This window comes from Aspergillus nidulans, chromosome V (assembly GCF_000011425.1).
Source record: "Aspergillus nidulans FGSC A4 chromosome V".
NCBI classification, from domain to species: Eukaryota; Fungi; Ascomycota; class Eurotiomycetes; order Eurotiales; family Aspergillaceae; genus Aspergillus; species Aspergillus nidulans.
The window spans coordinates 802,664-826,286 of record NC_066261.1 but is presented as its reverse complement, the minus strand read 5'-3'; the positions used below and the strand labels follow the sequence as shown (position 1 = coordinate 826,286).

The 23,623-nt window shown below is 50.7% G+C and overlaps 8 protein-coding genes across 8 annotated transcripts, besides 1 other annotated feature; 4 read left to right on the top strand and 4 right to left on the bottom strand.

Annotated features, from left to right (window-relative positions):
• Positions 1–23,623: part of a sequence feature (contig 1.157 1..136262(1)) that runs on past both edges of the window.
• ANIA_08548 (uncharacterized protein) lies at positions 884–2,481 on the bottom strand. The gene is made up of 7 exons (XM_676725.2): positions 2,274–2,481; positions 2,010–2,209; positions 1,817–1,953; positions 1,710–1,764; positions 1,585–1,650; positions 1,391–1,520; positions 884–1,322 (listed from the first exon to the last, which is right to left on the bottom strand). The coding sequence occupies exons 1-7, from the start codon at positions 2,430–2,432 to the stop codon at positions 957–959; spliced, it is 1,113 nt and encodes a 370-aa protein (XP_681817.1). The 5' UTR covers positions 2,433–2,481; the 3' UTR covers positions 884–956.
• On the top strand, positions 4,456–6,880 carry ANIA_08547 (protein gmcA). Its single transcript, XM_050612170.1, has 5 exons — positions 4,456–4,535; positions 4,600–4,936; positions 5,005–5,541; positions 5,629–6,232; positions 6,304–6,880. Exons 1-5 carry the CDS (start codon positions 4,486–4,488, stop codon positions 6,504–6,506), a joined length of 1,731 nt encoding a protein of 576 aa, XP_050468118.1. The 5' UTR covers positions 4,456–4,485; the 3' UTR covers positions 6,507–6,880.
• ANIA_08546 (putative phosphatidylglycerol specific phospholipase) lies at positions 6,706–8,314 on the bottom strand (the record flags this gene model as incomplete). Its single annotated transcript, XM_676723.2, has 1 exon — positions 6,706–8,314. Exon 1 carries the CDS (start codon positions 8,230–8,232, stop codon positions 6,706–6,708), a length of 1,527 nt encoding a protein of 508 aa, XP_681815.1. The 5' UTR covers positions 8,233–8,314.
• On the top strand, positions 9,003–12,468 carry ANIA_08545 (uncharacterized protein; the record flags this gene model as incomplete). The annotated part of the gene is made up of 2 exons (XM_676722.1): positions 9,003–10,014; positions 10,070–12,468. The coding sequence occupies 2 exons, from the start codon at positions 9,003–9,005 to the stop codon at positions 12,466–12,468; spliced, it is 3,411 nt and encodes a 1,136-aa protein (XP_681814.1).
• Positions 13,075–14,859, bottom strand: ANIA_08544 (cell wall cysteine-rich protein; the record flags this gene model as incomplete). Its single annotated transcript, XM_050612169.1, has 9 exons — positions 14,682–14,859; positions 14,500–14,613; positions 14,310–14,423; positions 14,137–14,250; positions 14,061–14,078; positions 13,850–13,984; positions 13,663–13,776; positions 13,564–13,610; positions 13,075–13,159 (listed from the first exon to the last, which is right to left on the bottom strand). Exons 1-9 carry the CDS (start codon positions 14,814–14,816, stop codon positions 13,075–13,077), a joined length of 876 nt encoding a protein of 291 aa, XP_050468117.1. The 5' UTR covers positions 14,817–14,859.
• Positions 17,228–17,791, bottom strand: ANIA_08543 (uncharacterized protein; the record flags this gene model as incomplete). Its single annotated transcript, XM_676720.1, has 2 exons — positions 17,228–17,598; positions 17,773–17,791. The coding sequence occupies 2 exons, from the start codon at positions 17,789–17,791 to the stop codon at positions 17,228–17,230; spliced, it is 390 nt and encodes a 129-aa protein (XP_681812.1).
• Positions 19,819–20,826, top strand: ANIA_08542 (5'-methylthioadenosine/S-adenosylhomocysteine nucleosidase family protein; the record flags this gene model as incomplete). Its single annotated transcript, XM_676719.1, has 1 exon — positions 19,819–20,826. One exon carries the CDS (start codon positions 19,819–19,821, stop codon positions 20,824–20,826), a length of 1,008 nt encoding a protein of 335 aa, XP_681811.1.
• On the top strand, positions 21,286–23,068 carry ANIA_08541 (uncharacterized protein; the record flags this gene model as incomplete). Its single annotated transcript, XM_676718.1, has 2 exons — positions 21,286–22,457; positions 22,507–23,068. The coding sequence occupies 2 exons, from the start codon at positions 21,286–21,288 to the stop codon at positions 23,066–23,068; spliced, it is 1,734 nt and encodes a 577-aa protein (XP_681810.1).

The window sequence follows — 23,623 nt, the reverse complement described above, 5'->3', positions numbered from 1 at the left end:
ATATCATCGTATCTTTGCTTCAATAATTTATCCATTCATCCCATTCCTTTGGCGTGGCTCGCTCTCTGCTGCTGGCATAATCTGACCATGTAAACCTGTACTCTTGGTACTTTCGAGCTCTAAGACGCGCCGCTCTCTTGTTTCTGGCTCAGGCGGAGTTACTCCATTTTGGAAATGAATGAGATAGGCATAAATGTAATTCAAGCTTGTTGCGTACTCAATTTTCTCCGTCACTCCTGCCACGTGGTTCAGACTCGGACCAACACTCAGCGCACCTGAAACGCCAGAAGCAGCCTCCGCTTCAGTATCAGCGTCAAAACTGATCTCCACAGATTAATGGGCTATGTCTGCGCCACTGCCATGCCTCGCCATCCTGAGGCTGGTAATGATGTGCAGGGTACCTAAAAAGTTCTTCTCGAGAACAAATTCTCGAACAACTGGTATACCAAGAACTTCATCAAGGTATGCTTTTTGTTGGCATCATAAAATATGTCTCCACGTTTAGCAAGCTGAAATTATTCGTGCTTATTTGTGCGTTATACATTATTGGTGTAGACGCTTCACAACCTCAGAGGGAAAAGTAGGGTTTCAAAAAACCTCACGTTTCCAAACAGGGAACAGCATATTGTGGTGAAGTAGTGTGATGAAGTATCCTTTCAATACATACTTGGGCTTGTTCAGTTTGGTCGTCCGCAGTCGCTTTCACAGCAGTGCAGATCAGGCCTCAACTGGCAGTGGGTCTTCTACTTCGGCAGACTGTTCACCGTCGGTGATTGTCAGGCCCACTGGACGCGGTTACTGGGAGGATAGTGTCTATTTAAGTACCCAACCCCAAACGGCGCATGTACTCTGGACAATGTAGAAAGATAAAGCCTTGGATACCGGCAGCAGCTACAGCTGTAAATTAAATAAGAATATCATGGTTCAAAGGTTTGCACTTCCCAGCCAGACCTGTTTTACTCCCTCCCATCCCTCCTGACCTCATACATGGTTGTCACCTGGATTCCCCCTTTCCTACCATTTTCCTCGTCCTCAAAGCTACTCCCATCGTAGCGGCTAGCACTCGCCAGTGCTGCACCACGATTGTTCGCCTCCCGCAACATCCCATACTCATCGCTGTCCCGCCCCGCCTTCGAGACGGTGCCAGATTCAAGCTGGGTGTGTTTTGATCGACCCAGCGCGGACATACCGAAGCTCGCCCCCTTACTCTTCGAATAGTTCCCAAGCCCCGAAGAGGGATCTTTCGAAGAGGAGCGCAGCCACACGGAAGAGCTGAAGAGCGGTTTGATGCAAGGGGCGTTGACGGCGATGATGGCGACGAACTAAGTCTCGGTCAGCTGGTCCTCTTTCTTCAATCAGGAATAAGGTTTGTCGGGCTGCAAGAGCGTACTGTTTCACGAATGGCCCACACCGTGCTGTTGTTGATACTGTTGATGTCTTTGAGGGAAAGGATGCAGCGGAGGAGGGTTGCGGCCATAACGAAGACACCGCCGCAAAGGAGCACACCAATCACTAGTTTTCTGCAGATCGAGCGGGTAAGCGTTCAGTTCTCTAGTGGTTATTTGTGAGGAAAAGGAGACGTACCGGCGTAATGCGAGACGGACTTTGGCGAGAAGTGGGATGGGAATGGTGAGGAGGATGGCATCGGTACTGAATCGTTAGTAAGGTGTAAAGCCGGCCGCTTACCCGGGGAAAGAGGCAATGCATACACAACATTTGTGGTGGCAATCATGATGTAGTTAATGAAGTCGGCCGTGCAATTCACTGCGTTCTGGTTTAGGACCATTAATTTTCAAGGCTTGGATGGGGGACGTACGCCCGGGGTCCGGATAGACCTGGAAATGCTTCGTCAACGGCCGACAGTGGAGGAAGATGGTCAGGATAACGGCCACATAGGTCGCAGCACAAAGGACGACATTGATCTTGACAAGCTTCTGCTGGAAGAGGCCAAGGCTGCGGCACATTAGTCGCGATGAATACGAGTCATAGGGAAAAAGGCTCTAGCGTACGTGAGGCGGTTGTAGAAGAACAGCATGCAAGCCTTCAGCGACCAGATCAGCGTCACATAGCACGTCCATCCAGCGAGAAGGCATTTCGATCCCACAACCAGTCTGGCTGTCTGCTCGGGCGTCACGGCTGCTCGTTGCTCGTCCGTGAGGCCGATATTGGTCCCGTACTGGCCGATGAGTTCGAGCATGGTCAGTTCGGCCTAGCGAGTCAGTTCCCCAGTCAGTTCCCCATTCCCCTCCTTTATTCGAGACCCTGGTGCATACCGTCCAAAAGATGAGCGCAATGATGGAGAAATAGTCATCGCCCTGCCAGTTCCTGATCCCTACCACCTTCATGCGTGCGAACAAGCGCAGCAGAAGCACAATCACTCCGACCCCATACTCCGTCCAGGCCTCCTTCTGGAAGGGGGTAGCAGTCGCCATTGTAGCAATTGGCCAAGTCCGCAGGGAAAACAAAAAGAAAGAAGAAAAGGGTCCAGGATGACGGGGAATGTCAACCTCACACCCGGCTGGTTGGGACAGGCAATTAAAACAGTTTCAGCTTCCTCCTGGATGCCCAGTCGTCCCTTGGCCATTCAGCCGTAAACGAGATTTAATCGCGATCTCCAAGAGCTACTGATCCTACGAAACATCAACCGAACTTTGGATAAGTATGGTTCGAGCAACTGACAGCCGTCACACAGCCAGACCAAGAACGATCGGCATGCGGGCTCGTCTGGCCGGGACAGGCGACCGCACAGAGACGATGCCCGGTGGGCCATCCGTGAGGCCAGGTCGTCTCCATCAGACAACTCCTTGTTTCCGCCAGTCGGGACCGACCCCTGTGGTCCCCGTGGGAGTCGCAGATCCAGGGGGCCACCGAGGCCGGCAGGCTGCTACCGGGCTGAGCAGCTATCAGTTGGCCACCTGATCCCCTCAAGCACCTTCGAGATAAAGACATCATTATTTCTGCAAACCCTGCAATTATGCGGCATTTTATGCCTATCAATTTAAGGCTGCAATAAACCCGTGGTATCCTTTACTCTGGGACCCGTATTCGATACCCCATCTGCACTAACCTCGTGCATTCAACAACCTAAGGGGGGCTAGACTCAAAAGAGATTGCCCATTGACCTTTAACGGTCGGCATATGACAGAAGCGGGCAAGAAAACTGGAGACTCGGGACCCATGGTCCCCACTTGATTACTTGGGGCCGAGATGTCGACCAGTAATAATAAGTGGCGCCCCAGGGCTTCTAACCCTAAGCGGCATATTCTACAGTGGGTAAAGTTCTATACAAAGTTTCCCCGAGCCGCTATTCATGCTTTTGGCGCTCGAAGGATTCAGACCCCTGTCGCTTATTCTCATCCTGGTCGTCTCATCGTCTCCTGCCCAGTCCAGTGCCAACTCTGTTTGACCTACAGAGTACCCTGTAGTACTTACAAGTAGGCTAGATCGTCTCTCTCGGTCATCGTCCGAAATCTGCTGCGGATCCTCTCCAGTTTACCGGGCTCTGCACGCTATCGCGCGCGAGAACGTATGTATACTGTATTGCAAGTAGTAATGAATATGGTGGCCCTAGACGAAATGAGCATGGAAGCAGTGTCCCCGGTAGGTCACGCGAGCAAGGCTACGTCGGGAGTAACTCGTGGTCGGGGGATTTCCACGCCACTTTTATGAGAAAAAGAATTATAAATAATTAGAAAAATGAATAAGGTTGACTAGTAAGGATGAAAGAGAAGACCGTTGCTATTGCGAATCCCTGTCAATAATCCGGTGGACCGAATCGGCCCACGGCCAGAGAACAGAGGATCACCGAGTATGCTTCAGGCTTCATTAGCCAGAGGCTTTTCCCAAAAGGGAAGGATGAGGAAAGCATGAGTAAAGGATGAGGAATCCTCGACTGGACTGGATTTGGCATACCAGTCGTCTTAGTCCATCCATCGGCCAAGCGCTAGCGACTGCGAGGCTTTTAATGCTGCCGGCATCCACCGACCATATGAATCCCGGTATTTTCTCTCCTTAAATGTGCAGCCTTCATATGAACAAGGGAATTGTGCATTCCCCCAGGATGGATCAGCGGGATAGAGCCCGAAGCTGATATCCTCAGGCTGCTTGCGATGCTCTACAGGATCCCCGCTTGCGCGGAAAACCCAGCTCCATTCCGCTCTTCTCCCTGAGATCCCCGCCTAAAGACCCCAGCCTGGGCTAGGATCAACGGGGCCAGCGGCGGTTCTATCCTAGCAGTATGCGTACGGGCGGAGACGCGGGCCACTTAGGTATCATTTGGAGTTGTACGTGCCTGTCTGCGTGGCACGACTGACTCCGTTATATCTCTGTAATCTGTACTACTACCGCTTGTCCAACTGGCTAATGCTCGGTTCCGCGCGAGTCGTGCTCCCGGCATGCTTCCGGGGCCCTTAAAGGGAGCTGGCATCTCCCCTCATGGGCTGACCACTCTTCACAAACCGTCCTCGCACTGAAATCACTGCAAAAATGGGCTCTATTGCTGACCCCGAGAACACCTACGACTACATCGTCTGCGGGTATGTAGCTTCGATCTCTCCGTTCCTGACCTCGCTATAATGGCAGTGCTGAAGACCCAGTCAGCGGCGGGACCTCAGGATGCGTCGTTGCCGGCCGTCTGGCTGAGAACAAGGATGTGCGTATCCTGCTACTCGAGGCGGGCCAGCATAACCGTGACCTCGAGAACGTACACATGGCCGGCGGTTGGTCCAACAACTTCGACTCTGAGACCGACTGGAACCTGATTACCAAGCCTATGGCGGGGGTCGATAACCGCCAGGTCAAGCTCAGTCGAGGCCGGTTCCTCGGCGGCAGTAGTGGGTGCAATGGCACCCTCTGCATCCGCGGCAGCAAACAGGACTATGATGACTGGGGCTTGGAGGGCTGGAGCGGCGATGAGTTCTTCGAGGCGATGAAGAAGGTACCCCTCCCTTTCTTTTGGCTTTCGTCATCCCCGCACTCGATAGATGAAACGTGCTAAAGAGTCAGTCCGAAACATTCCATGGCAAGCCCTGGTTCAAGGCCGACGAGTCGGCCCACGGCTACTCTGGCCCTCTACACACCGAACCGCACGACCTCGCCCCCATCGCTGACCGGCTGATCGACTCCTTCGTTGATCAGGGCCTTCCCCTGCACCACGACATGTTTTCTACGGGCGACGTCCCCCACGGCTGCGGCCACGTCCCCCGCACCGTCTACAAGGGTGTCCGCACCACATCGGCCGACTTCATCACCAAGGAGTACGACCGCACCAATATCACTATCCAGACCGACGCGACGGTCGATCGAATCATTATCGAGCGGAAGGACGACGGCCTCCGGGCAGTGGGTGCGTTAACCCGCTCCGCAGACGGGACAAGCAAAGCCTACTACGCCCGGCGCGAAGTCATCGTCTCTGGAGGCGCATACTGCAGTCCAGCAATACTCATGCGCTCGGGTATCGGAGCGCGCGACGAGCTCGCCCAATTTGGTATCGACTGTCTCGTTGATCTCCCAGGCGTCGGCAAGAATCTGATGGACCACCTCGTACGCTGCCCTCTCTGTCTTTCTACCCTCGCCTTCTCTTTCCCTACCTCTGCCTCTGCCTCTCTCTTTCTCGACTAACATCCTCAGATTGTCTTCATCTTCTACGAAGCCTCCAAGTCTGGCCTCACCAACTGCGACAAAGTCTACCACGACAACGCCCTCGAAAAGGCGCTCCAAGAGTACAGGGAGCACAAGACCGGCTTCCTGTCTACCTTCCCCTTCGGCTCTTTCGCCTTCGCGCGTCTCGATGACCGTCTGAAAGACGAGCCCCTGTGGCGCGACGCCCCCCGCCTCCCCGGCCGAGACCCCATGGGACTGACCCCCAAGCAGCCGAATATCGAGTTCTTCTCGACTGAGACGTACGGCGGCCCGAAGCAGTACAATCAGTTCCCAATCGATCACAAGCACGCGTTCAGTATCATTGCGGAGCTGTTTTCACCCAAATCCCGCGGTACCGTGACGCTGGCGAGCGCCGACCCACTGCAGAACCCGGTCATCGACTGCAACTATCTTGACCACCCGTTAGACTTGCTGGTGCTGAGTGAGGCCTGTCGCTTCGCCAATGAGATCGTCACCAAGGGTGCAGGAACGAAGGATATCGTCAAGGGGTCGTGGCCGGAGAACCTGGATCACCATACGTATACGACAAGGGAGCAGTGGGTTCCTTATGTAAAGGAACATGCTACGACTTGTACGTCCTAAACCGTCCCTTCTTTTCCTGCCGTCGTGTCTTCATTGCTAATGATCAATTGTCGTATGTAGGCTACCACGCAGCCGGAACGTGCGCAATGGGCAAGCCCGATGACCCGAATGCTGTGCTGGACAACAAGCTTCGTGTCCGTGGTGTCAAGGGTCTGCGCGTTGCGGACTGCAGTATCATGCCGACCCTCCATGGCGGGCACACGCAGATGCCTGCGTATGGAATTGGAGAGCGGTGCGCGGACTTTATCAAGGAGGAGTGGTAGGCCGAGACCTGGAGTCGCAAAAGTGGCAGTGCAAAGTGATATATTCACTTATTGGGTTAATGATAACGACCATTCTATCATATACTCTAGCGTTCTCAGTTCGTTAAGCCATATATCCATCATCTCATCTCGTCTAATCCAAAAGACAATACAAGAAAGAAAGCCAATAAATACAATGAAGGTTGCGGAACCAGCTCCGTTAGAAAATAACAGGCTCCGGCAGAAGTTCAGGCGTATCCTCTCTAAACTTCTTCTCAATCAGATCTCCAAAACTGGCAGACCACTCAACTCTCGGCGTAAGGATATCCAATCCCCACAACTCATCCACATACTTCAAGATCGACGTATGCGTGTACTCCCCCTTCGCTTGCCCTTTCTTGCCCTTCCCCTTTGGGCCATGCACCACTGCGCCCTTCTGCACATACGGCGAGATGAGCAGAGTCGGAACCCTGATCCCCAGCCTATCGAAATGGAAGGTTGTTGGCTTCCCATCCTTTGCAACCTCCGTATACGGGATTCCATCGCCAGGAGGAACTTTCTCCGGGGGAGGAACATGGTCCGCGAATCCGCCGTGTTCGTCGAATGTCAGGATAAAGAGCGTCTCGTTCCACTGCGGACCCGCCCGGAGAGCCTCGTATACGCTCTTCACGAAGCCCTCGCCGAGATTTGTCGGAGAGGGCGGGTGGAACGAAGTATAGGAGCAGCATTCGGGATTAATCCAGGTGAACTGGGGCAGATTGCCGGCTGCGGCGTCACTGTAGAATTGGTCGATGCTTTTGATGGAGTTTCGGCCCGCTTCTGATTTTGCGGTCCAGGTGTAGAAGAGCGCGTCCGGCGCGAAGCCCGTCGCGTTGGAGTAGTTGATCCAGCTTATATTTGCTTCAGTGAGTTGCTGAAAGATAGAAACTTGGGGGAGCGACGAGTGGTCGAAGGACGGATCGTTCCAACCGTGGCCGTGTGAGGTCCCGGACGTCAGGTAGGCGCGGTTGGGGTTTGTCGGGCCGGGGACAGAGGCAAACCATCTGTCGAGCAGGAGATAATTTTCGGCGAGGGCGTTGAAGACGGGAATATGTTCTGGTGCATAGTAGTTGATTACCTCCGCTGCCCGCTTCAGGTCCCCATTTATCCCGTGCGACCGGATCTGCTCGCTCACGAATCCCTGCATGGTCGGCTTATGAATCGAAAGATCGGGATGATCTGTCCCATAGACTTGGAAATTCCCGCCGGCGATACTGTGGTCGGGATCATCAGGGGCGACGTTCTTAGCGAGCGGCTTTGCGCAGATAAGAGGGGAAGAGGGATCGGCGACGTTCGAGGGGTTGCAGAACCGTTTGTTCGGTGGGAGGTTGACGATATTGTCTATATCGCGACTGTAGTTTAGACCGCCGGCAAGGGTATCGAAGGAGAGATTCTCCTGGACGAGGACGACGACGTTCTTAATCGGTGTGTTACTGTCGTGATGGTGAAGCGGGCCCGTGGGTGCGGGGAGTCTGTGGGCGACTAGAAGGTAAATGACCACTGCGACCGTCGTGATGCTGCTCGTGAGGAGAATAAAGAGAGTAACAACTCGAGTTCTCGAGCGAGGGCTTCTTTTGACGTCGTTCTGGGTGGCCTCTTCATCCTGGCTGGAGCGATGACTGCGATCATCATCGTTAAGCAGTGGCTCCTCCGAGTCTGCGGGGGAGGCGGGCCGTGGAGGGTCTGAAGCACCCCGCAGCCAATTCATCGTAGCTATCACCCTTTTGATGGGCTAACGAAGAAATGTGAATAATCCAAACAGCAGTTACTGCAAAAAATTCGGACGCATCAATCCTTACTAAAGAGTGAGAATTGTTCAAGTTTAAGGGTGGAGTCGGGTCCTCAACCTCGAGGTCATCGTGCATAATCATGTGCCCCTGTCATATCCCTGCATAAACGGTCGCATGCTCGATTTCCTGCTTCTTATTGGGCAGGTAGATGCGCTACTCCAAGAGTAGCTAGCGCATTATCTTCTTTAGTCATTCACATTTTTATGCTGACGCGATATCTGAAGGCACGGATGTCAGCCAGCACGATCTCGATTTATTTCTATATCTTAGTACAGGAATAGTATTCAATAAGATAATATCGTTGCAATATTATGAGTCGTGATGGATCTTTACTGACCAGCTACAACTTGGGCCATTGAGCTCCGTCGTCAGAATGCAGATATATATATTTTTGCACTGTTATTGATAGAAGACCGCCCAGTATAGCAATTGGACGATTCACAATTTGGCTTCCCAGGTGAGACTAGATCGTTATGCCATGTCTTGGGCATCTACTCAGAGTAGATGTATTTTATGCTTCTAGAGTGGATAATCTACATGGTATACGTGAGGCTGTGCCATTTGGATTCACCAAGGCTGGGCTGCGCTCAGCCTCACATTTCCCCCACTTCTCGCGGCCATCTTATCGCCAACAAATTTTAACTTATCCTTCGCCAATGTCCTCGACTGAGCAGAGTATTATTTCAATATGCGTCCTCGAAGTCGGAATGAATTTGCGATCGCGATCATCTGCGCGCTGACCCTTGAAGCCGATGCTGTTGAAGCCGTCTTTGATGTGACTTACGATCGCCTAGGAAGAGACTACGGAAAGGAACCAGGAGATGCAAATACATACGTCAATGGGAGAATCGGGGGTCACAACGTAGTATTATGTTACCTACCGCGAAAAGGAAAAGGAAGCGCTGCGAGCGTTGCCTCAAGCCTCCAGGTCAGCTACCGGAATATTCGACTTGCTCTCGTTGTTGGAATCTGTGGCGGGGCGCCCTCCATAGGGGAAGATCAGATATATTTGGGAGACGTGGTGATTAGCGATTCAGTGGTCGAGTATGATTATGGCAGGCAGTATCCAGGGGGCTTTCAGCGGAAGACCAACGTCGAAGATACGCTTGGAGGACTCGATCGTCGCCTGGGGACTTTCCTCTCTGGCCTTAAGGCAACTCGCACCATGGCCGAGTTTGGACGTCGAGTGTCAGAGTGCCTTAATACACTACAGCAATCTGAGCCACGATGGGGCCGTCCAGGTATCGCTGATGTTCTTTATGAGGCTGCCTACCTCCACAGACACTACACAAATGATGGCTCTATCAAGTGCAATTGCGCAGAAGAATGTACGTCTGATAACATCTGCGAGATTGCGCTGCAGAAAGATTGCGACGAGCTCGGTTGCGAGGATACCCACATTGTCCGTCGGCGAGCTGCAGGAGAATCAGTTCCGTCAGTCTATGTACGCAAGGTTGCCTCGGCAGACACGGTTCTAAAGTCTGGCCAATACCGCGATGCAATAGTTCGCACGGAAAACGTGGCTGCGTTTGAAATGGAAGGGGCAGGCGTATGGAACAACTTACCATGCGTCATCATTAAAGGTGTATGCGACTACTCGGATAGCCATAAGAACAAACTATGGCAAGCATATGCCGCGGCAACCGCAGCTTCTGCGACCAAAGTCTTTCTGGAATACTGGAAGCCGTTGCAGTCGGACGGTCAGTGACTTCTGAAAAAAGCGAAGCTTTGCCGATGCTGACGAAAGAGTCTCAGATGCGGCTACCGCAGGGTACTTTATGCTCCCATTCATGAGAAACCCACGCTTTGTTGGGCGTCATCATGAACTGCAAGAGCTTGAAGAATGGATTGCGACACCGGACGGACCGAGAAAGCTTGCAATTACCGGATTAGGCGGGGTGGGAAAGACGCAGGTGGCTCTTGAGCTGGCATATCGAATGCGAGACCGAGAGCCTAGATGTTCAATATTTTGGATACCATGCATCACCCGAGAAGCAGTTGAGCAAGCGTATTTGGCCATCGCAGACACGATCGGAATTCATGCCGACCGGGACTCGGTGAAAGAGCAACTGCAGCGATACTTTACCGAGACCAAGGAGCAGTGGCTTCTGATATTCGACAATGCAGACGATATAGATATGTGGACAGACGGGTCAGAGACCCTGCCGGCGTTGCAAGAATTTCTTCCCCAGAGTAACCAAGGCCATATTCTTTTCACTACTCGCAACCGGAAGGCTGCCGTGAAGATGGCCTCCGCTTCAAATTATGTGACGCATGTAGCTGAGCCCAGCGAGAATGACGGCTTGGAGATGCTGAGACGGTCATTAATCGATAAGAAGCTGCTTGACGACCCAGAAGTCTGCATTACTCTGCTGGAGCAGCTTTGCTTTCTCCCATTAGCCATCACGCAAGCCACAGCCTTCATAAATGAAAATAGCATCGGATTATCCGATTACCTGGAGCTCCTATCTGAGCAGGAGGCGGCCGTTACCGAGCTTCTGAGCAAAGAGTTCGGTGATGAAGGACGCTACCAAGATGTCCAAAACCCAGTCGCGCTAACGTGGCATATATCATTCAAGCAGATATTGGAGATGGACGCAATGGCAGCCGACTACCTTTCACTCCTGGCTTGTGTCCACTCACGAGATATTCCACAGTCCTTCCTACCTCAACCAAAGTCCAAGACGGCACTTATTGAGACCCTCGGACTTCTCAAAGCTTATTCGTTTGTTACCTTGCAGGGAAATGGGTCAATTTCAATGCACCGGTTAGTCTCTTTAGCGATGAGGAACTGGCTGAATATGAGAAACAAGCTTTCTGCCTATGTCCTGTGGGCGGCTGACCGGTTTGAAGAAATATTTCCTGATCCTGACCATATTAACCGGCGGCTATGGAGGCAGTTCCTGCCCCATGTTCTGCACTTACTGGATGAGGCTGCGTTCAAAGAAGCACAAAGCAAAGGACGTTATTTACTCCTTGTGGACGATATAATGGGATGCCTGTGGAAAGAAAACAGGCATCGGGAAGCAGAGCCACTAGCGAGAGACCTCATGACATACTATCAGAAAGCATACGGAGATTCTGATCGAAGAACCTTATCCTGTATGAATGATCTGGTTTATTGCTACCTGCACCAAGACAAAATATCCCAAGCAGAAGAGGTTGCGCTACAGGCAACCAGCATCTGTAGAGAGACGCTGGGGCTCGCTGATAGAACGACTGCGACCTCCATGAGCTTCTTGGTGCAAGTTTATGTCCACCAGGGCAAATACAAAGAAGCCGAGAAGTTGCAGTTAGAGGTCCTCTCAACCAGCGGCGATGTGGAAAATTCTCTGAGAGGAATTTCGAATCTCGCATCGATCTACTCAGATCTAGGGCGGGCTGAAGAAGCCGCAAAGCTGAGGCAGAAGGTGCTCAAGCTTGAAACAGAATCGCTTGGTGTGGACCATCCGGATACCATAGCTACTATGCATAATCTGGCACAGACCTACGAAAGTCAGGGTCGTCTGGCTGAAGCAGAAGACCTCGCGGTGCAGGTGCTCAAGACCAACAAGAGGGTCTTGGGGTTGAAGCACCCCAGTACCGCAAGATCCATGGCCACCCTTGCAGTAGTATATCGCGGCCAGGGGCGACTAGAAGAAGCAGAGGAACTACTAATAGAGGCAGTGGACATCAGCCAACACGTCTTCGGCACTACGCATACGTACACTGTGACTATGACGTCCGAACTAGCCACAACATATTATCTCCAAGAACGATGGAGCGAAGCAGAAGAGATACAGGACCATGTGCTCAAGCTCCGTATGGAGAAGCTGGGGCCAATGCATCCAGACACGCTGCTGAGCATGTATAGACTTGCCCTGACCTGGAGGGCAGCGGGAGCACAGGCTCTAGCGATTCAAATGATGGAGGAGTGCTTTGAGCGGAGTGCAAAATATCTGGGACCTGATCATCCTGCTACCATATGGTCAAAGAAGGAACTTGATAACTGGGAAGATCTGGATAATGCAGAAGCAGACTCCACTGGGGCAGTATCGTTAAGCAACAAACCTCGGGGCTTGAGTGGACCCGGAGATGCAGGTGAGGAAAAGACCTCGCAGCCCGTACGACGCCGAAAGCGGGAGATTATATCACGCTTCATCTGCTCAAGATAGGCTATCTGCAGTGCCTGTGGCGTGGCCATCAATTCAAATTCCCATCTTTATCAGTATGTCGCAGCCTCGGATGGCCATGATTCAGGCAATGCTTAGCTTTGACAAAGTCATTCTAAGAAAAACGTCGCTCTATCTACCACCAATACGCGAATCCATCTCTTAGGGGCTGGGAGCCAATCGTTTCTCTCGAGTTGTTATCTTAAAGCGATTGATGGAATTACTTCGGCACAAACCTTTACATCTACTTATGAGACCAAGAGAGAATGTAAGCCGGGAAATTTCCCGCTCCTCCATGTCTGGGCCAGTGTCGGCCACCACTCATCCCAAATCCTGCTCTCCTAGCCCAAGTCTCAGACCCATGGACGGCAAGCCGATGGCTCATTTTCTATCGGATCAAAGAAGGATGTATTTCGTGGAGTTTTTTGTCCGCAAATTTTCGTTCATTCTTGGGAGGGATATTCGTGGTTTTAGATACAGCTGGTCAGACTTTGCATGGGCCAAATAGCCTTCTTTCAATATTCTGGCCATACATTGAAAGATTAACTTGCTAGGTGCACTGAGAAACCCGTATTGCAGATTAGGCCGCTCGGAAGGAATCGGAGGACATTATTGAGCGAGTCCGGCATCCTCAGTCACCCAGTAATGGTCGTCGTTTGGGCGTTCATGGGCTTGATCTTGCCTAGCCACTAATCTAGGTATTTTTCACAGAGGGAGATCTACATAAATGGGAGATCACCGTAAAATCTTGAATTTTCTGGTCAGCAAACGTGGATAGCTATCCATGATTCTTGTATCCTAGCGCTAACCTTCATTTTATCCCATGAATGAGCTTGGATCTGACTGAAGGAGGTAAGATCACTATCTTATATTGACAGTAATGAGATATAGAATTAGGGTAATGGCCACTGCTACGACTTCAGCCAGGTAAGTGATACATATCATAAAACGAAACGCAGACACTTTTCTGGACCAGAAACATGAATTTTACCACAAAGAGAGATCATCTTAGGTTACTCTAACAAAAAAAAAACTTTTCAGTTTACCCCAACGCAACCTTTCCAAGCCTTAATCGCAGGGTTCTCCCGGGAGACTTACGCAACCGACGTACAGCACCCCCAGCATCCCTCCTGGCCAGTTGGTGCCTGGATAACGGTATTAGTGGTAGCCATAACCATTAAGGAAAAGACAACAAACCTCTCCTGCAGGACACTCAGGCTTCTTCTCCTGGCAAACGGCCATGCAAACGTCACTGTCGCCTTCGGCAACCTTCTCAGCGATGGCATTGGGCTGGCAGCAGCCCCAGCAGCCCTGTAATACCTCGTTAGAATCGTCTATCGTATACAGTATGCGAGAGGACGGGTTAAGGGTATAATCCAAGTACCTCGCTACCAGTGGGTGCCTCTCCAGCAGGACACTCAGGTTTCTTTTCCTGGCAGACAGCTAAACACATATCCCCGTCATTTTCTCCCTCACGTTTTTCAGAGGCTGTTATGGGTTGACAGCAGCCCCAGCAGCCCTGTGATGAATAGCGTTAGTACCTTTACAGAACATATAAGAGACAAAAACAACACAAAGGTTGAGGGGTAACGTACTTCGCTACCTGTAGGTGCCTATCATAAACGCGTTAGAATCAGGTGTAAGCACAGCAAAGCCAAGACAGATTCATACCTCTCCAGCTGGACACTCCGGCTTCTCAAGCCTACACTCGAGAGTGCAGATTCTTTCCTCACGTTTTGATATAGGCTGGCAGCATCCCCAACAGCCTTCCTGCCCGGTGGGGGCCTGCCATGGTACCCATTAGAATCGACGTGTAAGCACAGGACGGCGAAGACAGAGCCTACCTCTCCAGCTGGACATTCCGGTTTCTCAAGCCTGCACTTGCGAGTGCAGATGTGTTCCTCAGTTTTTGTGATGGGTGCACAGCAGCCCCAGCAGCCTTCCTGCCCAGTGGGTGCCTACGATTGCATTCAGTCAGCTTGGGCTACCTCTAACAGGTGATGATGATGAAGATGATGATGATGATGTACTCACCTCACCGGCAGGGCACTCTGGCTTCTCGGGTCGACAAACGGCCGTGCACATTTCCGTAGCATTGGCTACTCTGTTCGCCGAGATGGAGACAGGCTGGCAGCAGCCCCAGCAGTTCTGAAGTGACAGGTCAATTCGGTCTGTGTCACGGTTGGATAAGAGGTTTACCAAGGGAGACAGCATACCTCGCTTCCGGTGGCCACCTCACCCGCGGGGCATTCGGGCTTGACGGGGCGGCAGACAGCAGTGCAATAGTTCTGGGGAAGGGCAAGGGTCGTAGCCAGAGAGGCCGTCAGAACGAGAAGAGAGATGCGGACCATTTTGGCTGACGGTAGGAATGCAAGTGTATTGAAGACTGTGTGCTGAGACCGATGATAAAGGAAACGTGGACAATTCAGTACAGTATCGCGGGAATGAAGGATCCTTATATATGTTTGAAACTCAAAAAATCCCTTGCATCCTTCGTCCCATACCTGAGCACGTTAATGGACCTCTCTCTGTACATCTCTGATACATTTCTCTATTATTATCATCCATTGAAACCTGCAGAAACCCACACATTTCACTCGCAACGCACAGATCAGCTCACTGTCAGGATCATCAGGATTCGAGACCAGGCCAACTTGAGACCAAACGGGCATGCCGGCCTGTGTCTGACATCATTAAGATCAGCCCTGGACATCCACTCCGCGCCCATTTAGGCTGGACAAGAGCCATCGCGGCCTCAAGGTCCTTCAGCCATGCCTATCTCCACCAGTCAGATCAGGCAACCAAGCCAGCCGATCAAGAGCACGAATCCGCTTACCTGCCAAGGCAGCAGGAGCCGCTCTACGAGCGCTCGTGAGGAATATCATCCTAGGCTGCATTTCCCCGGATTATTGCGCAATTCATATACTGCCTCTTTGCACCCTTGCGGGTAAACTCCGCGTTGAACACGAACTGAGCAGGAATACGAGGTGGAAGGAGGCACCAAAATGCACGTCCAAAACGACAATCAATTTTCCTTTCCTTACTTTTTTTTTTTCCCTTGGCGACGATGCATGGCACCATCAGAATTTTCGGGAGCCAAGCGCCGGACTGCCTTGCACCCTGGCCTGCATACGGTCGGCGTATATGGAAGTTCTTTTCGACCCCGTATGCCGAGCTTAGCCGATACCGATTTTCCTGGTGCAGGGCCGACGGCCAGGAACCTCGTCAATAACAGGCATCCAAGGCCTAGATCTCACCTCACCCTCGCAAGCAATTGGAAACCTCGCCATTGAGCTGCAGTGGTATGACTTAGAGGCAAACTGATGACAAAGAGGAATTCCTTCAACCAAGCAAGAATGAGTACCTCTCGAACTTATTTGTCATTTCGTCTCCTGATCGACGCAGTTCTTCGTTCGGTCTCACCCTACGGCGCAGGTTCTCACGGAAGCGGGAAGGCCTGGAGATGAACAGGGGTTGACAGTTTTAGATCGAATGATCGAATTTTTTAGTGGGATCTTGAAGGTCTGGAGCAGTGGTTCGTTTCGTCTGTGGGATCTGCGTCCATCGTCCTATCCTGAAACATTTGGATACGAGGCACTCATTTAGGCTCCTCTTGAAAGTTGAGATGATGAGTTTCTGATGAAATCTTCATTAAATACCCGGCATATATTCACTTACACATCTCGGTCCACGAGCCATAGCCGAGGTTCGGTGGCGGCGGCAAGGCCGCAGGCTCATGGATGTTTTCGACCCTGGTAGTGCAGTGCACGTGCATGGGATGGGAACCCAATCAGCTCATCTTCAGTGTTGGCTGTCTTTTTCTATTGGATCTAGCTCAGCGGTGTATTTAGATCAGTATACCCTGTAGTGAAATGGTGCGGGGTGGCGATGAAAACGCAGCCTAGACTGGTATATCCCTGATTAACGAGACACGAGATGAAAAGAGGGATGGTAACTGGACGTCCGGTGCCAAACAAGGTGGGCACTCTCCCTTCAAGATGACCGGGTTAGGGCTGGAGCCGGCCTGGATGTTGCGGCGCCCAGTTTCAACGGCGGCTCGCCGTTCTCTAATTCTGGACAAGAATTCTGGACAAGGTAAAAATCTATTCCACCAGTCCGTCCGAGGGAATGGCTTTATTACTGATATATATCTAGGGCTACGAGCTCAGTTAATACATAGTATATTTCAATAGGGTAGAGATCTCAGCACGGATCTGAGGACGGATTCGGTCGAGGTTGACAAGACGAGCACAGCCTTACAGTAAAGATCGTTTGACTATTATTCCTTGCAACCGCCCAGCATGGGTATCAGCTCAAGTGAGTGGATATTTAATCTCGCTTACGGACTAGATCAGAGGGGTTGTTCCAATGTTCTGTTCGATGGAGGAGATACAGTCCAGTGGCTATAGCAACGCCGTTGGAGCTTCACCAGCGGCTTACTATAAGTAGACGTGGCATACAGGCTGAACTACGCTAAGTCTTAATAGGAATCAGGGAATCTGCTCTAATACTATAATCAATCTCTGGCCAGCAATCGCTCACTTCCCCGTCCCCCCTGACGGAAACAAGAACGGCCTGTTCCACCTTTAGCCATCGCTGCTTAACCCTCTGCGCCACCTCCCTAGCAGCCCGAATATCGTCCGTCGTCACCGCTTCCATAGCTCGAGCCAAGGTCCTGATTAGCAGGAAAAAGGCGCACCACCTTGGATAGGATATTGTCCTTTGACTACACCGACCGTTAAGAGACTGGCTTCTTTATAATTCAGGCCGAGGCTGCTAGAAACCCATCATTGTCATCACCATTGTTGTTGCTGATATTGATGGCTTTGGTAACTAGCTCGCCCATGGACAAGTCGCAGGCATTTTGACAGAGAGTGTCTTTCTCGTGTGGTGGGCTGCGGTGGGTGACGGGTCGGCGTTCTTGATCCGTTAGTGAGAAGAGGTTGGATATGGCTCGGTTATATAGGGTACGTGTCGACTCGTCCAGGACTAAAGGGGCTCTACCTGCGCCTATGCTGAAGGTGTTGGCACCTCCAACATCGATAGAAAACGACATGTTGACAATTATGTGATTATCCAGAAAGAAGAGGATAATTGTGTGAGACTGCGGTAGCGGGGTCCACACGCGACGGCCTAATGATATGCATACACTTCCATATGGCGGAGACAGTAAAATCCAGCAGCTGTAATGGGTTTGAATACATTATGAGATCCACGGGTCCGAGGTTGTTTCCTGGTGGTAAAAGAACAGATGCCAGGCAAGTCCGTAAGCCGAGCCCGCGCGCGAGGCTGCTCTCGCTGAGGTACGGCACCTATTCGATATCATGGTGACATTAGGCTGACAAGAGATAGTTTGCCGCGGACGCTTGGGCTTCAGCGCCCCTCCCCTTTTGTTAGTCCTGTCAAGCACATGGTGTGCACATTACTGACGTTAGCATAGGTCGAAGCCTTCGTTTTGCGGCTTTACCAGTTCAAATGCCGACTCCCCGGCTAGCAATAGCAGTGCTTCGCCGTCTTCCCCTGTAACCTCCCCGTCACTCAGGGAGCTTGGTTGGCATTGGGCCTCCGTGGTCTAGCTCGCTGGCTTTCTTAGCGCGTACGTGCATTCAAAGTAGATATCTGCGTTTCTCCAAATTGTCACGGTATAGATTTGTCTTCGCTGTGCAAAGGGTATTTGGCGTCAAAAAACAGTCTTTGACGACGGCATGGCGGTGGTCAACTATACAGGACCGCATGTGTGAAAAACCTATGGGCTGTGCCTCATAAAGATGCGTGCTTGCTACTTCCCACTTGCATCCGACATGACGTCGACGCTCTTCGCGGTACGACGACCGGGCCCGAGGCTGTTGTTGCTCAGAAGAAGTTCGAGAAGCAGCTGCGGATTCTCAGCAAGCCTATGCCAAAATGCCGCTTGAGACTGGGACTATCAATAACTTCATACGCACGTCCCTCGCTTATGGAGGCAATGCAGCAACAACTTCCATTGTAACTTCTTCTGGGGCCCGTCGGACACAGGAAGAGATGTCGACCTCCCCTGCGGCAATTGTCTAGGAGCCCTAAATTTCTGGCCTACGGGGGCAGCTTCTGACGTACTGGCGAACTTCTTCGTTCAGATCATCCCACCAGAGCTCCCCTCTAGCCGGTTGAATTGTTCTGGCTTGAGCATACTGACCAGTCCAGGGATTATCATGATGCACCCGCATAATGTCGCCGATTTGCTGGCCTGGAAGGCACATAGATGGCTTCTACGCGAAACAGAAACCATTTGGATCCCGTTCTCTTGCCAGCTTCATAATGGGCGTCTGTCCCGGCCCCGATGAGGCCCTCCCTCGTTAGAAATTGATGCTTGACTTGCTTAGGCATCCCCGCACGAAGCCTTAATCAGTTACTGTCGGAGGTTGACCGTCACCGGCTTCGTAACTACAGTAACTACCTCTCCCAATCTGCTTCTACAGCGGGCGGCCTGGGGCGTAGAAATCCCGGGCCTTTGCAAACCTCTGCAGACCTTTCATTTGAGAGGTAGTAATCCTTCGGAGCCAAATCAGCCTCGGTCAGGACCTATGGAGCGCCCAGCTTTTATTACAAGGCTGGTAATAACCGTATATTGTGCTCTATAGTGTGAGACACCTAATCTTGCAGCCATGATGGGACGTCTGTCGGGCCCAACTTGTCTAGCTTGTGCTCAATCTCGAAATCGTACGCTGTCAGCTGTTTAGCCCAGCGCTTGCCACTGGTTCAAGACCTTTGTCCTGAAGAACGTAGGTTGTTATGATTGGTCTGTATGCAAACGGCGTGCGGAGAGCCCTCTACATAGTGGCACCACTCTCTAAGGCATTGAAAAATGCAGGCAACTCCTGATCATGAACTGTATATTATATTTCTGCGATGTAGTGTTTTCGAGAATAAGCTCCGGGCCGCCACGTTCTTGCTCCTTCGCGGCTGAGTTCTTTCTCGATATCTAACGAAGATAGGCTCGAATTTTACTGTGATTCAAGGATAATCAGGACTCCGGTCTCATGGCTCGGCGGGCCGCCATCCTGAGTCAGTATGTATACAAAGTCAAACCCCATTTGGACCTCAATTTGCCGCGATTATCCTTAGCTGCCAGAGAATGTTAGCCCAAGTTCCATAAAACAATTGAATGAGCCTCGGCGCTACCCCTCCTATGGGCGGCTATTGCTGGCCTTTGATTGGTGAGTACAGACATGAGGCTGAACAGAAAACAGCCTCGTCGACAACCTCAGCTCTGCTTCCCCTCCATCTTCAGGTATTGCCATTGAGTCTTTGGCACCGCCAAATCTGCTTGAGCTCTTGTCCTTCTCTCTCCATGGCTTGAGCTGCTCTTAAGCAAAAATGCGTCCGAAAAGCCGCAACGACTTTGCCATCGCGATTATCTGTGCCCTTCCACTCGAAGCTGACGCCGTTGAGGCCCTTTTTGATGAGCACTATGACCGGCTGGGAAAATACTATGGCAAACAACGGCGCGACGCGAATGCATACATCAATGGACGGATCGGCAAACATGATGTGGTTCTTTGCTATATGCCGGGAATGGGAAAAGGAAGCGCGGCAAGTGTTGCTGCAAGTCTGCGAGCCAGCTACACGGGCATTGAGCTTGCTCTGGTTGTTGGTATCTGTGGAGGCGCTCCACCACCACCGAAGTATCAGGATATATTCCTAGGCGATGTGATCATCAGTGATTCGGTAATCGAATATGACTTTGGCAGACAATACCCTGGTGGTTTCCAAAGGAAGACTGGCGTCAAGGACACGTTGGGCAGGCCTGGCCCCGAGATTCGGGCATTCCTTAATGGTCTTCGTGCTGAGAAGACCCGCAATGAACTCCAGAGCCAGACACAACAATATCTTCACACTCTCCAACAAAGGACGAAGTGGTGTCACCCAGGGGTTAGTGATATCCTTTTTAAGGCCTCTTATCTTCACAAGCATTACAGTCATACTTCTGCTGCTGGTTGCTCCTGCCTTGGTAGTGACTCATTTGGTCAAGTTTGTGATCAAATCTGTGAAGAGGCATTAGGGAAGGATTGTGATGATCTCAATTGCGATAAAGGTCAACAAATCCGATGTCGAGAGATCTCAGAAGCCAAGCCTATCTCTATATATATTGGACCAGTTGCTTCTGCCGATACGGTCATGAAATCTGGACAGCATCGTGATGAGATCGTCAAAACAGAGAAGGTTATCGGCTTTGAAATGGAGGGCGCAGGGGTGTGGGAGAATGTCCCCTGTATCATCATCAAAGGGGTTTGTGACTATGCCGATAGTCATAAGAGCAAGTTATGGCAAGCATATGCAGCAGCAACTGGAGCGTCAACAGCAAAAGCTTTTCTGGAATACTAGATGCCTGCCAATCATAAAGGTCAGTAGAGAGTCTAGTTCAGAGGAGTCTTATGATATTAATATATTATGCCCTGGAAAGATGCGAGAAAAACACGTCATTTGATGATCCCTTTCGCGAGAAATCCGCATTTCGTGGGCCGCCAGGAAGAAATCCGGAAGATAGAAGATATGATCTCTATGCCAGATGGACCCAAAAAAATCGCCATAGCTGGATTAGGTGGTGTAGGGAAGACTCAAATTGCACTGGAGTTAGCTTACCGCATGCGAGACAGAGACCCTGAATGTTCGATCTTCTGGATCCCGTGTACCAGCTATGAGGCTCTTGAACAGGCTTTCATAACTATTGCACAAATGCTAGGGTTCCACAAGATAGAGCCAGCAGAGGCAAAAGACCGGCTCAAAACTTACTTCAGCGAAACCAGTAAGAAGTGGCTACTTATTTTCGATAATGCAGATGAAATGGATATTTGGACAACTGGCAGTTCAACAGCACTACTACTCAAGAATATCATCCCCCGGGCGGAGAATGGCCATGTACTCTTCACATCCCGCAACCGACAGCTTGCATTGAAACTGGCATCACCAAATATGATCCCTATACCAGATATGGATCAGAATACTGCCAAGGAGATATTCAGGAAATTATTAATCCGGAAGGATATACTCCAAGATGATTATGTGACAAACATACTCCTTGAGCATCTTACTTTTCTCCCTTTAGCAATTAACCAAGCTGCTGCTTATATAAATCAGAATGACATTTCTCTAGAAAGGTATATGTCATTGCTGGATGAGCAAGAGAAGAGCACGATAGAACTCCTCGGCGAGGAGTTTGAGGATGATGCACGATACCCAGAGGTCCAGAACACTGTAGCCACAACCTGGCTGATTTCTTTCCTGCAGGTCCAGCAAGTGGATGAAATAGCAAGTGACTATTTGTCTTTCATGGCTTGCATTAATCCACGGGATATACCAGAGTCAATTCTCCCACCTACCATTTCAGCAAAACGAAAAGAGGATGCATTAGGTCTTCTGAAGGCATATTCCTTTATTAGTGTACAGGTTGATGATAGTAGTTTTAGTCTTCATCGACTTGTGCACCTTGCTACTCGAAATTGGTTACGGAAAAGAGAGACCTTTGAGAGTTGGATAGTGAGAGCTGCTGACCGATTGGACGAGATTTTTCCTGACAATAACCATGACAATCGGCAAAAGTGGAGGAAGTACCTATCTCATGCACAGTACCTGACAGGTAGTGAGGAATTTAAGGCTTGTCAGGATAACTATAATGAATTCCTTGAAAGAATAGGAAGCTGCCTGCAAGCCGATGGAAGATATGTTGAGGGAGAAACCCTGCTCCGGAATGTTCTGAAATGCCGAGAAAGAACATGCGGATTGGAGCATCCCGATACTCTGACCAGCATCAGCCAGCTTGGCTCTGTTCTTGCCGACCAGGGCAAGTATGAGGAGGCAGAGGCCATGCACCGTCGAGACCTAGTAGGGTCAGAAAAGGTCCTTGGCCCTGAGCATCCTAATACTCTGGTCAGCGTCAGCGAGCTTGGCTCTGTTCTTGCCGGCCAGGGCAAGTATGAGGAGGCAGAGGCGATGCATCGACAGGCACTCCAGAGGCCGTGAGAAGGTCCTTGGCTCTGGGCATCCTGATACTCTGACCAGTGTCAGCCAGCTTGGCTCTGTTCTTGCCTACCAGGGCAAGTATGAGGAGGCAGAGGTCATGCATCGACAGGCACTCAGAGGCCGTGAGAAGGTCCTTGGTCCTGAGCATCCTAATACTCTGGTCAGTGTCAGCCAGCTTGGCTCTGTTCTTGCCGGCCAGGGCAAGTATGAGGAGGCAGAGGCCATGCATCGACAGGCACTCCAAGGTTATAAGAAGGTCCTTGGTCCTGAGCATCCGAATACTCTAATAAGTATGCAAAACCTCGCCATTGCTGTAAAGGGACTAGGAAACATATCAGATGCCTTAAGCCTTACAAGGAACTGTGCAGACCTGCGCAACAAAGCATTAGGCTCAAACCACCCGCACGCCATAGTCTCTTCTAATACCCTCGCCGGCTGGGAACAAGAAGCCAACCATCTTTCCATACATCAGAGTCCAAGAGGTTCGGATGACATTCCTTCTGCTCAATCCTTGGTGCACCCTTTTGCTGGCGATAATATCAGATCACATTTAAAACCTGGAGGCCGCAAACGGCGAGTTCTTCTGGATATTTTCCGAAGACGATAACCTTTGATTATAGTCCTTTCTCTCTGTCATCATTGATTTAATGTCTGTAGTAGAATTCACGGTTAGTCAGAGGATTTTGACATACATAGAGATAACTGAGTGCATGTTGACGAAGTGAGCGAGTTCGTGGACTTATTCGTAGAACAGAAAGTATATACAAGTGTAAAGGTATATAACCTGCACTACTGAAATATCACTTTTGCCAACTCTGAGCGCTTAATCATGTTCATTGTGATATCTGTGTGGTTCAGAATTTGGTTATGATGTTGCTGTAGCTAACAATGTTTCGTACATGATTTTTAAAATACAGTATCGTCCAACATTGCTTAGTCTTGTATTTATTCATAGTTCAATATATAGAGTATAACAAAAATTCGAGCCCTATGAGCAATGTGGTGGGATTAGGAATTTTGCGGTTAACCCTTCATATTTTGATAAGCAGAGTTGCGGCGAACTTAGAGGATCTGCATAATAAAGCGTACGCAAACAGTAACATTAGGACGAAATTATAGTTATAAAGGCAGGTCTAGTTTGCCAAGAGACTTTATGTTTAAA